A 13,073-nucleotide genomic window follows, 5' to 3' on the forward strand; every position below is an offset into this window, starting at 1 on the left:
AGGAAGGTGTGATGCGTACAGCGGCAAGTTTTCCTCGCATGAAACCAAGGTTTATCGAACCGAGTAGGAGCCAAGAAGCACGTTGAAGGTTGATGGCGGCGAGATGTAGTGTGGCGCAACACCGAGGATTCCGGCGCCAACGTGGAACCTGCACAACACAAAAAAGTACTTTGCCCCAACGAAACAGCGAGGTTGTCAATCTCACCGGCTTGCTGTAACAAAGGATTAGATGTATAGTGTGGAAGATGATTGTTTGCGAGAAAACGATAGAAACAGTATTGCAGTTGATTGTATTTCAGTAAAGAGAATTGGACCGGGGTCCATAGTTCACTAGAGGTGTCTCTCCCATAAGATAAATAGCATGTTGGGTGAACAAATTACAATTGGGCAATTGACAAATAAAGAGGGCATGACCATGCACATACATATTATGATGAGTATAGTGAGATTTAATTGGGCATTACGACAAAGTACATAGACCGCTATCCAGCATGCATCTATGCCTAAAAAGTCCACCTTCAGGTTATCATCCGAACCCCCTCCAGTATTAAGTTGCTAACAACAGACAATTTCATTAAGTATTGCGCGTAATGTAATCAGTAACTTCGAACATAGCACCAATGTTTTATCCCTAGTGGCAACAACACATCCATAATCTTAGAGATTTAGTCACTTCCCGCATTCACGGAGACATGAACCCACTATCGAGCATAAATACTCCCTCTTGGAGTTACAAGCATCTACTTGGCCGGAGCATCTACTAGTAACGGAGAGCATGCAAGATCATAAACAACACATAGACATAACTTTGATAATCAACATAACAAGTATTCTCTATTCATCGGATCCCAACAAACACAACATATAGAATTACAGATATATGATCTTGATCATGTTCGGCAGCTCACAAGACCCGACAATTAAGCACAATGGGGAGAAGACAACCATCTAGCTACTGCTATGGACCCATAGTCCAGGGGTAGACTACTCACACATCACTCCGGAGGCGACCATGGCGGTGTAGAGTCCTCCGGGAGATGATTCCCCTCTCCGGCGAGGGTGCCGGAGGCGATCTCCTGAATCCCCCGAGATGGGATTGGCGGCGGCGGCGTCTCCGGAAGGTTTTCCGTATCGTGGCTCTCGGTGCGGGGGTTTCGCGACGAAGGCTATTTGTAGGCGGAAGGGAAGGTCAAGGGCGTCACGAGGGGCCCACACTACAGGTCGGCGCGGCCGGGGCTTGGGCCGCGCCGCCTCGTGGTTTGGCCACCTCGTGGCCCCACTTCGTCTCCTCTTCGGTCTTCCGGAAGCTTCGTGGCAAAATAGGACCCCGGGCGTTGATTTCGTCCAATTCCGAGAATATTTCCTTACTAGGATTTCGAAACCAAAAACAGAAGAAAACGAGCAGTCGGCACTTCGGCATCTTGTTAATAGGTTAGTTCCAGAAAATGCACGAATATGACATAAAGTGTGCATAAAACATGTAGATATCATCAATAATGTGGCATGGAACATAAGAAATTATCGATACGTCGGAGACGTATCACTTATACATAACACATATGCTTTATTACTACCGTTGACAAAATTGTTTCAATGTTTTCAAAATAAAAGCTCTAGCACAAATATAGCAGTCCATGCTTCCCTCTTCGAAGGGCCATTCTTTTACTTTTATGTTGAGTCAGTTTACCTACTTCTTTCTATCTTAGAAGCAAACACTTGTGTTAACTGTGCATTGATTCCTACATACTTGCTTATTTGCATTCATCATATTACTTTGTGTTGACAATTATCCATGAGATGAACATGTTGAAGTTGAAAGCAACCGCTGAAACTTATATCTTCCTTTGTGTTGCTTCAAAACTTTCTACTAAGAATCTATTGCTTTATGAGTTAACTCTTATGCAAGTCTTATTGAGGCTTGTCTTGAAAGTACTATTCATGAAAAGTCTTTGCTATATGATTCATTTGTTTATTCATTGTCTTTACCATTGCTTCGAATCACTTCATTCATTACATATGCTTACAATAGTATTGATCAAGATTATGATAGCATGTCACTTCAGAAATTATCTTTGTTATCGTTTACCTATTCGAGGACGAGTAGGAACTAAGCTTGGGGATGCTTGATACGTCTTAAACGTATCTATAATTTCTTATGTTCCATGCTACTTTTATGATGATACTCACATGTTTTATACACACTTTATGTCATATTTATGCATTTTCCGGCACTAACCTAAGAGCTAGTTGTTGTTTTATGCTGTTTTTGGTTTCAAAAATCCTATAAAGGAAATATTCTCGGAATTGGAAGAAATCAACGCCCAGGGTCTTATTTTTCCACGAAGCTTCCAGAAGACCGAAAGGATCACGAAGTGGGGCGACGACGCGCCGCCACACTAGGGCCGCGCGGCTAGGCTAGGGCCCGCGCCGCCCTAGCGTGTGGGGCCCACGTTAGCCCTCCGACTCTGCCCTTCCGCCTACTTAAAGCCTTCGTCGCGAATACCCCAGTACCGAGAGCCACGATACGGAAAACCTTCCAGAGACGCCGCCGCCGCCAATCCCATCTCGGGGGATTCAGGAGATCGCCTCCGGCACAGAGGGGAATCATCTCCCGGAGAACTCTTCATCGCCATGATCGCCTCTGGATTAATGTGTGAGTAGTTCACCCCTGGACTATGGGTCCATAGCAGTAGCTAGATGGTCGTCTTCTCCTCATGTGCTATCATTCTTGGATCTTGTGAGCTGCCTAACATGATCAAGATCATCTATTTGTAATGCTACATGTTGCGTTTGTTGGGATCCGATGAATATGGAATACTATGTTATGTTGATTATCAATCTATCATATATGTGTTGTTTAAGATCTTGCATGCTCTCCGTTGCTAGTAGAGGCTCGGCCAAGTTGATACTTGTAACTCCAAGAGGGAGTATTTATGCTCGATAGTGGGTTCATGCCTCCATTTAATCTGGGATAGTGACAGAAAGTTCTAAGGTTGTGGATATGCTGTTGCCACTAGGGATAAAACATCAATGCTTTGTCTAAGGATATTTGTGTTGATTACATTACGCACCATACTTAATGGAATTGTCTGTTGTTTGCAACTTAATACTGGAAGGGGTGCGGACGCTAACCCGAAGGTGGACTTTTTAGGCATAGATGCATGCTGGATAGCGGTCTATGTACTTTGTCATAATGCACAATTGAATTTCACACTACTCATCATGATATGTATGTGCATTGTCATGCCATCTTTATTTTTCAATTGCCCAACTGTAATTTTTTCACCCAACATTATATTTCTTATTGGAGAGACACCACTAGTGAACTGTGGATCCCGGTCCATTCTTTTACATCGAATACAATCTACTGCAATACTTGTTCTTACTGTTCTTCGCAAACATCATCTTCCACACTATACATCTAATCCTTTGTTACAAGCAAGCCGGTGAGATTGACAACCTCACTGTTACGTTGGGGCAAAGTACTTTGATTGTGTTGTGCAGGTTCTACGTTGGCGCCGGAATCCCTGGTGTTGCGCCGCACTACACTCCGCCACCAATAACCTTCACGTGCTTTTTGACTCCTACTGGTTCGATAACCTTGGTTTCTTACTGAGGAAAAACTTGCCGCTGCACGCATCATACCTTCCTCTTGGGGTTCCCAACGGACGTGTGCTTTACGCGTATCAAGCAGGTCCCTCCAGCTCACCAAGTCACCAACGCCTCCAGGTCACGAGGGCCACTCCCACAGCCGCCGCCGGATGAAGTGGATCCCGTCCATCTCGCTGCGGTGGGCATGGGCACGGGCGTTCTGCGTCATCTGCTTCGACCTGAAGCGCGGGCAACCGGTGGAGGTCTGCTTCCCACCTGATGTGCTCGCCCACGGCGGCCTCGACCGCCTCGTCGCATTCTCATCTTTCTCGGACGAATAAGAGGGGACGAACTCGATCATGGCGGTCTTTGAGTACATAGATGACACAGTTACTCCGGCGGGTCTCCAGTGCACGGGTGTGTGCGTGCTTCGTGAGCCAAGATGGGAGCGCGGGACACAGACACCATGGGGACCGAAAAGCTGCAACTACTAAAGCGGCACAACACAAGTACACAACAGACATCTGCATATGCGTGGTGGCCGCGACGCGGGCATTCCCGAAGTTGTCGTTGCAATACCTGAAAAGATCCTTCATCTCGTAGCCCTCCTCCATGAGTTTTGGACAGAACCAGTTGGCCTTAGGAAGAGGCACGATGAGCAAAGGATCGCATCTTCTCTTCTCTAGCTTTTCACCCGTACAGACCGGCGACGTTCTGGGCAAGCCCCGTTTGGATCCGTGCGGCTTGGGGGGCGTGTAGGCCGGAGATTACTCTTCTACCATGCTTCTCCAATGGTTACATGTGGCTGCACATCTAGTCCAACGCGGAAAGAGGGCTCGCCGCCCTCCTGCTGCTCGACCCTCCATCAACTCCCAGTCTCCCACGCGCTACGCCGGATCGGTGGTCTCCATGGAATGTGCGGAGCGGGAAGGTCCTTCCGCATCATTTGGGTGCTCGCCTGGGCGGTCGGGCTGGAGCGGTGGCTGGACATCGTGCGGCAATGGCGGTGGCGCAATCCTTCCACCACCATCCACGTGATTTACCTTGTCCTCGTCTGGTACCCGGACTCCTGGAGCTGGTGGTGCCCACGGTGTCACTGTACGTATTCCTGATCGGCACATGTGGTAGTCGTTTCTATGCCCGCGCCGGCCGTCGTGCAGCTATCGCAGGCCAACACGGTGGAGCGAGACGAGCTGGGAAAGGAGTTCGACACTGTACCGACGCCTGACGTCCTCCGGCTACGATACAAGAGTACGGATGCTGGCCGGGAGGCTACAATGATTCATCGACGACGTCGCGGCGCAGGGCGAGCGGCTGAGGCATTGGTCAGCGGCCGGGTCTTCGCCGCTGTGGTCCTGTATGCGATGCCACCGTGGCCAAAGCCACTTGCAACGCGGACCAAAACAGTTGCCAAAACAGCCAAAGGGGTAAACTGCATGGTATTTGATACTTTTTTTTTGCGAAATTCCACCGATCTATTAATAATCATCAACAGTAATACAAAGATGCCTAAAAGTAATAAAAATTACAAAAAGGTCATTGGACCATCTAGCGACGACTACAGACACTAGCACGAGCCGAAGGCGCGCCGCCGTCCTCGCCCCTCCATCACCGGAGTCAGGCAAAGCTTGTCGTAGTAGAGCTTGTTGTAGTAGACAGACGGGAAGTCGTCGTGCTAAGGCCCCAAAGGACCAGCGCACCAGAGCAGCAACCATCGCCAATGATGATAACCGTAGATCGGAAGAGACTGACCTGAAACCACACAATCGAACACGAGAGACGACCAGATCTCGGGAGATCCGCCGGACACACAACTCCACACGCCCTCCGCCGACTCTAGATGCACCACCGGAGCGAGGATAGGACGGGAAGGACCTTATTCTGACTTCAGGAAGTAGCCGCCGCCTCACCATCCCGAAGAAGACACCGAGAATAAACTAAACGAAGAACTGAAACCTTCCCGCCGGCGAGAGGCTGCGGTCCGCCACACCTCCAAGGCCCCAAGGCCACCGGAGGCGAAGCGGACCGGCAGCGTCGCCGACGAGAGGGACGAAACCCTAGATGGGTTTTGAGCCGCCTCCTGATCGCGCCTGTGTCTTTCCCGTACCGGTTCAGGTTGGAATTTGACGAGATTCATGGTATTTGATACCCTCCGTCCCAGTTCGCAAGGCAAATTTCCAAAAAATATTTGTCCCAAAATGCTTAGGGGTGTTATAAATGCTTCAATCTAAACTTAGGAAGTTATTGTCCCAAACCTGATACTTACGGATTTGGACTTCTTTCTATTTATTATGATCCCTAAGCCAACTCCCCGTCAGGGTCGGTTCGACCGCAAAAGCCCAACGAAAGCATTCAAACACCCGCCACCATTGCCGTTCCCCTGATCCTATGGCGACCACGCCGCCGAAGCAGAACCCTAATTCAGGCGACCCGAGCGAGGCCGTTAACTCTGCTGCTGCCTCGGCTCCGGCGGCGCCCGTTCGCATATGGAGCTCCCTCTTCGCCGGCCCGCCTCCGAGCAAGGATACCAGACTCCTCGCCGCCGTTTCCGACCACCATCGACGCCTCTTCCGGGGCCGCCGAAGCCGACGCCCTACTCTCCCACTACCCATCTACCGTCCCCCGATTCAGTTAGTATTTGATAGATTCGTTACGTGGCAGTTCTTCTGTGGTAATTCAAAGTTACTTTTATATGACTATACATGTTGTTTTGCAGGGATACCGATGAGATGGCGATAGCTCGTGCCATCTTAGAAGACATTGTGCACCACACTCTATCTAGTTTGCATACTATTCAGGAAATCTTACTCTATTGGAAGTCGAGAGCTGAGGTACCGAGTTTTAACCAATGAACTTTAAAAAAATCTTTTTACACTAGTTTATACAGGAGTTTATCTTAATTTTTTCGCCTGGGATGTTTTTCTCCAGCAAACAAGATTACAGAGAATGTATTTTATGGCATGTCAAAGAGGTCCCAGAGCCTTTGTTGAAGCAGCATGCGGAATGCTGTCTAGACTCAGGAGCAATACGAGTCCTTTCCCGTACCTTTTGAACTCTGCGAATTGTATGCTGACTACAAAACGTGCTCGCCTGAAAAGCATGAAACGCTGCTTGGCAGCTTTTCTTGCTGAGGTTTGTATATATCTGATGCATCTTTTTTTAATAACACTCCACTGAGGGGCTGAGAAGTAGAAGTATATAACAAAGCAGAATTTATGATAGAATTTTGATATTTTGCCATGTCAGGTAGAGAGTCAACCTTGTAGTTGCTCTCTTCCAAATAAAACTCTTTTCTACTGTAGTGTAGTGAGATTCGTATGTCCAAACCCATGCTTAATTATTCATCTCTGGAAAAATATTGCTTTTGATAAATGAATAGATATTATGTACCCAAACTTAACTATTGTTTGCCTTCTCTATAGGTTTATTCAGAAGTTAGTAAACACATGGAAGGGCCACCTGAAAGTTCCGATAAATCGCTGCATACACTATTCATTGTTTTGAACAGGGTCTTCCCCAAACTGGAGGCATCACTTAGAAATGCTAGTGAGGTATGTAGTGTTTACCTTTCATGTATTTGGATGTTATAGTTACCACTTTTATATGCAATAATAATGTAATTTGTATGTTCAATAAATATTAATATAATTTTTTTCAGGGGGGAGCCGCATTATTTACACATGACGGAAACTCATCTGAACTTCTCTTCAAAAGATTACCTGAAGTTGATGTTGAGAGTTCACAGTGGACAGAGGCATTATCAACAGATGCTATAGGTTTGATCTACCAAAATCTCCAGAAACTAGATAGTTTTATTTCCTCTCAGGTAATCAAACCTCCTTTCACAGCGACACATATGATACTTCTACTTCTCAGCCTCTCAGTGGAGTGATCCTTTGTAGTTATGGGGTAAACACAGATGACAGGATGGCCGGGCAGTGACAGTTCATTAAAAGGGAGAAATGAGAATAGAAAGCAGAACAAACATTTTTGCTCTTTATTTTCTCAATCAAATAAGGATAAACCCCTCTAGTTTATATGGATGTCATCTCTAGTAGATAAAAATAAGTAACTAGGAAACAGATAGGTAGGCAGCTAATTCAAAACAATCCTATCATGGGGATTGTAGCTACTGGTGCACACACTAAGGTTCTAGATTAATGTTACCTGTGTGCTCGAAGGGGTACTAGGGGTTCAGTTTATAATAACCTGGGCTCTGACACATGTTTGAGATTTTTTTTTTTTTGCATTTTTGTGCTTCTTGTATACAATATTTGTATGTATATGCCAGTCCACAAATATTATTTGACGCACACATGCTTTCTTATTATGAAGCTGTGGTAGGATTATTGATTTTTTTAAACTTCCACGCCTGAGATATCGATTATAATGTGTTCAAACTCAATTTTGAATCTCACTGCATCTAACAAGTGTATGTTGCTTTGAATTCTACTATATAAAGCAATATGTTGCTTAATTTATCTGAAGTAACTTTTTCTGCAATGATAGTTTTCAAGCCTAAAAAAACCAAACAATTTGACCGTATACTGGATACCCTACACATGTGGAGCGATTGGCCTCTCTGCATGTTCTCTATGGCTTTTACGCCATAGCAACTTAATGGGAAGTTCTGATATGGACAACTGGACTCAGTGTGGCAAGGAGTTGGTCGCTAGATTTCGGGATAAGCATTTTGAGAAACCAGTAAGATATTTTTTCTATCTATGTCCTTCATTGTTTAATATGCACCCGCATCTTTATCATAATGTTCTAAATACTGTTTATTTAGTTTCTGTGCGAAACTAACAAATATTAGCAAGCATTGCTAAAAACATGTCTATATTTAGTTCTTTAAATTGGAGATCAGTTGTGTTATAGTACTCATCATGATTATTTTATTCTCTTCTGAATATCATCAGAGCATTCCCCTTAAAGAGCTCTTCGAGACATTCGAAGGAACAGATGAACTTGCAATGGAGCAAGAGATCCAACAAACTGACAGATCATTGCGCAGGTTATTCCCCAATGCTGCCACTCTAATGTGTCAAAATCATTGTACATATGTTTTTTCTTGCACCCAATACATGCATTTTTGTCACAAAAAATAATACAAAGTGTTTCGCATGCCTACCCAGATAAGTATAGAATAAATCACACAATATGTATCGGTGGTTTCAAGATTTTTTTGTGAAAGTATAACAGTATATATGATTTCACTAATGTGCCAAGCACATGTATCAGTTTGATTTAGAGCTTGTTATAGAGCGTGTTAGGATAGCATGGACCACAAGAGCGCCACAACGGATAGTACCCCTGTCCCCTGCCTCATGGGCAGGGAGGACTAAAAGAAATCGGAGACTAGGATCAGATTGGTCTATTGTGTCCTTAATCAAAAAGGGTATAATCAGACCTCTTTATATAGATGCTATGGACTCTTAAAGATAGAGTTAAGTCCCTAAAGATAACAACTAATAAAAAGATACTAACTCGTGATACACATCCATGATTTTGGCTGTCTTGCTTGGTTCTTCCATGGGTCACCTTGTATATGCTTATTAGTCGACTGCTGCCCGAAGACTCCATCTATCTCTAGGCTCATGCTAGATGCAGTTTACTCATAAATTTATTTTTTTCTGAAGCAATTAAGTTTAACTAGTTGCATTGCTTATGATGAGTTTTTTTTAGAAAAAATAGGGATTTAATTGTGTATCCTAAAAGATTATGGAATAAACATTCCTGCAACTATGTAGTTATGCTTACACTTGTCACATTGGTTAACCCACATTTACTAGTAGAAGGTATGTGCATAGCACGTGGTGTCTTGTGATCAGACGGCAAAAAAGATATTACGATACATATCCCTACAAAAAAACGTCCGTGCCAAGGTTTTCTATGTCTGTAGTTGATGATTACTTCTCAAAACAGCCACAAAAGATCTTGAGTAAAAAATTATCTCACCACGATGGATTCACGATAGCTCCAGAAGGATAACATCGGCCTCTTTTTCGCGTGTGTCCATATGGAGCAAATCCAGGAAATCTCAACTATAGAATAGCTTCAGTTTACTATTGATAAACGGTAGCGATTCATTCTATGGAAAAAATCGACGGCTAATAAGTGCTTCTACATCACGGTGGGTAGCTAACCCAAGTTCAAAAACTGGTGTACTATAGTAGTAGAGATAACTAACTTTTCAATAATGTTGCCATATGAAATTGTGGGCTGAATCTAGTTTTGGAAGCCTTGCCTGCACTGGCGGATCCAAGTGTGCCCAAGGGGGTGCACTGGATACCGGTTAAAAATATTTTTCTTCACTAAATACCAGATTTTCACCCTATGTGCACCCTGGAAAATAAACTTTTTCTCTGATCTGGCACCTTCTTCTGCAGCTTGGCACCCTGCTAACATATCATCTAGCTCCGCCGTTGCTTACCTGCTTATATCATTTTGTACGATTGAACAGTTGACAGCGACTGATGTTCATTATTAAGGAATAATCTAACAGTTTGTTGGTCCTGGCACCTAAATGTTTTTCTTATCTATTCCTGCCCTGCAATTATTGGTCTGTTAATATTCTTTCGTTCGGATGATGTAATTTAGTTTAAGTCCCACTTTTTTAATATGCAGAACTTTATTTGCAGTTATGTTCTGAAATGCATTAGAATATCATAAATCATAATATCTTGCATTGTGTAACCCTGCTTGTTTAATGTTGGTTTTTTAGGATGTTGTCTGCCTTTTGTGAAAAAAATTCACTTGAAAAGATGCCCCAAGATGTATCAACACAAGCGCTGGTGGGGACTGCCACGAAGAGGTAAGACTGTTTCTCGAACTCTTAAGTGTACATATTGTTGTGGTGTTCCATTTGAGTTTTTGCTGTCTTTTAGTACTAAAGAATTTTTGGCACTTGGGCAGAACTTGAAAATTCATGTTTTGAGGGGGCATAAAAAGCCATCTGAGGCAGAACTAGAAAATTCATGTTTCACTGGCAGAGGAGTTGGGTCCCATGGTGTTGGGTGGCAGAGATCTGGTAGGGTCCATGACGCTAGTGCAGAGGCAGAAGTGCAGAACGGAGAAGAGGGAGGGAGGGAGGGGAGGAAGGGAAACGTTGTGATCCCTAAAAGGAGTTTGATCTGCATTTCCGCATATTGGGATGTTGGCGGCTACTCAACATCAAGTAATAGCGAGCTGAGATAGTTTGATCTGCGGGGCATTGTTTCTGCTCTGAATGATTACTCGATAAACTTATTTGGATAGTTCTTTGTTGAGATATAGCACACCATTTCCCAACAGCGTGAGCATTTGGGTAAATGTAAATTGGTCGGTGCATGCAATTTAATATCGTATCTGAGCTTAGAGATCTTGAGTTCAAGTCCTAGCCAACACAACATAAATAGAAGTTTATTTGTGTTGTGCTTCTATGCCACGTGTACATGTCTAGCCATGAGGCAACTGTTGAAGTAAGCTTAGCTTTTGGGTTAACTGGTCAGTGCATGCAATTCAATACTATTCTTTAAAAGCCAAATTGACGATTTACAAAAATTAGCTACACGACACTCTCTATGGTATTTGCAAGAACACATTTTTCTTATGGCGACGTTGTCTTTTGCAAATTGCCACAATTTTGAAGTGAGTCATAGCAAAGATACAAAAACAGTGTGTTCAAGCAAATGCCACAAAGGAAAAGTGTCTTGTGGCCAGTTTTCTCTTCTTTTGACCATCCAAGTAAATGAGCGAACAGGATGATTGATTGTTTCTTTGGCCATTGAACAATATATGGGGATTAATGCAGATATGTGGAGGAATCAATTCATCCAATTCAAAATGAGTTCAGTGAAGGATTAGCATATGTCATGCTTCTGAAGGTACCTCACCTTTTATATTTACGGTTCAAATATTTGAAGTAAACTTGCATTCTTCCATCTTTAATGTTGGTCACTTCAGATCCACGAGATGAACCTTAAACTCCTTCTTCAAAGGTAAGTGTACTATTATTGCCTGACAATATGGCTTAAATTACGTACAGGTACTTTCTGGCTTGCCTAAGTTTCCACAATACTAATTGGATCGTTCTATATAGGTCAAGACTCTTGCATAAGCAGCTTGGGAGATATGTTGCTACTCTTGCATCTCTGCCAGCATATGGTCTTTCTCTTCTGCTACTCCGTTTAGGGCGAGCATTATTGGCTATGCATGTATGTATATGGACTTCTGTCATTATCTTCTTGATGATTGCGCTATCACATGTGGGGCATCTTTGACAAGAAATTGCATGTGTCTATGACCTTGATGCTCTTTAACCTATTTGCGTATAGTTTTTTTTTGTAATCTGTGTTGTGGAAAAGTGTGTGTAAAAAAGTAAATAAAATAGATTGTAGGCGTAATTAAGTTAAATATGACTATTAAATGGATTGTAGGTGTAATTTAAATATAACTAACTATTGTGGCAACTACTAAAAATAGGACCGAAGAGGCAGGATTGCACGGCATGAGCGGAAACTACTTCTCACTGGAATAGACCAAATGCTTATGAAGTCTCGGAAATGCATGGTCAATGGAATGGTAATTTTATCCAGATCTTGAACTGGTCTCTACTCTGGCCTGTTTATTTACTGTTTTCAAGATTTATTAGGTTTCATTCAGCCTCCTGATGGTGTTTACTACTACTCGCTGAATATGAAATTGAATTTCTGGTTGGTATTTGTAGTTGATATGCACAAATCTTGTCATTTCACCAAATATGATATGACCAGAATCACCCTTTCATAGATTGGCCACCTCACCCCTAATATCTGAAAATAAAATGTTACATTAACGAGACAATCGTTTCCAAAATTGAATTAAAGAGGAGTATAAGAATATTGGCATTCTGCTGATAGCGATTTTTCCTGAATTTCTTACTTACCACAGGAGAAAGAGGCAAGCTGTAATTTCGGGTTGATACTGTACAATCTGGATAGTTTATACAAAGATGTTGAGTCGGATGCCAAACGAACAGGCGAATGGTCAAGGTGAGTCTGATTTCAAAAAAATTCTCCCGTTCTCTTTCTTGATTTAATTGTTGATTAACCTGTGAACCAAAATCTGTTTTGTGTCGCAGCGTGAGAGAAGATATAGTTGTACTGACAAAGCCTCATCTGGGAATGGAAGACCATCTCTTTGCTCTTTCACGTCTGCAGGACTTGTATGCCTGCATATTCCAGTCCCCGTGCCCAGGATCTGCTTACCACCAACTGCAGCTACTCGGATCACAGAGCGACGATATTCAAACTTGAAGCAAATCTCAGCCATCCAATCTGAAATGAGCACTCCGGGCTGATAGTCTGCTGAAATGCCGCAATACTCTCTATATGCTGTTTAGGCCAGGGTGATCTGTACTAATGTGTAGATCATTTTGAGGCAGAAGCTAAAGCATGCATTGCATTATAAGAAGAGAGAAAATAATCTGGTTAATAAGGGAAACCGGACCCAAGTTAATTAAG

General features: G+C 43.4%; 1 protein-coding gene across 1 annotated transcript; it reads left to right on the forward strand.

Annotated features, from left to right (window-relative positions):
- Positions 1-5,979: 5,979 nt before the first annotated feature.
- LOC124695622 (protein DGS1, mitochondrial-like) lies at positions 5,980-12,866 on the forward strand. The gene is made up of 11 exons (XM_047228448.1): positions 5,980-6,216; positions 6,294-6,422; positions 6,520-6,723; positions 7,014-7,142; positions 7,250-7,417; positions 8,101-8,295; positions 8,511-8,605; positions 10,316-10,405; positions 11,384-11,456; positions 12,502-12,602; positions 12,692-12,866. Exons 1-11 carry the CDS (start codon positions 5,980-5,982, stop codon positions 12,864-12,866), a joined length of 1,596 nt encoding a protein of 531 aa, XP_047084404.1.
- The last annotated feature ends 207 nt before the right edge of the window (positions 12,867-13,073 follow it).

Source organism: Lolium rigidum, chromosome 3 (genome assembly GCF_022539505.1).
Source record: "Lolium rigidum isolate FL_2022 chromosome 3, APGP_CSIRO_Lrig_0.1, whole genome shotgun sequence".
NCBI classification, from domain to species: Eukaryota; Viridiplantae; Streptophyta; class Magnoliopsida; order Poales; family Poaceae; genus Lolium; species Lolium rigidum.

What these genes read in the sequence shown, in the direction of transcription:
- LOC124695622 (XM_047228448.1), top strand. Translation starts at nt 5,980, where the DNA reads ATGGCGACCACGCCGCCGAAGCAGAACCCTAATTCAGGCGACCCGAGC. An exon ending in ATAGTTTTATTTCCTCTCAG is followed by an intron (nt 7,418 to 8,100) that starts GTAATCAAACCT and finishes CTGCAATGATAG; the next exon opens with TTTTCAAGCCTAAAAAAACC. An exon ending in GTGGGGACTGCCACGAAGAG is followed by an intron (nt 10,406 to 11,383) that starts GTAAGACTGTTT and finishes GGATTAATGCAG; the next exon opens with ATATGTGGAGGAATCAATTC.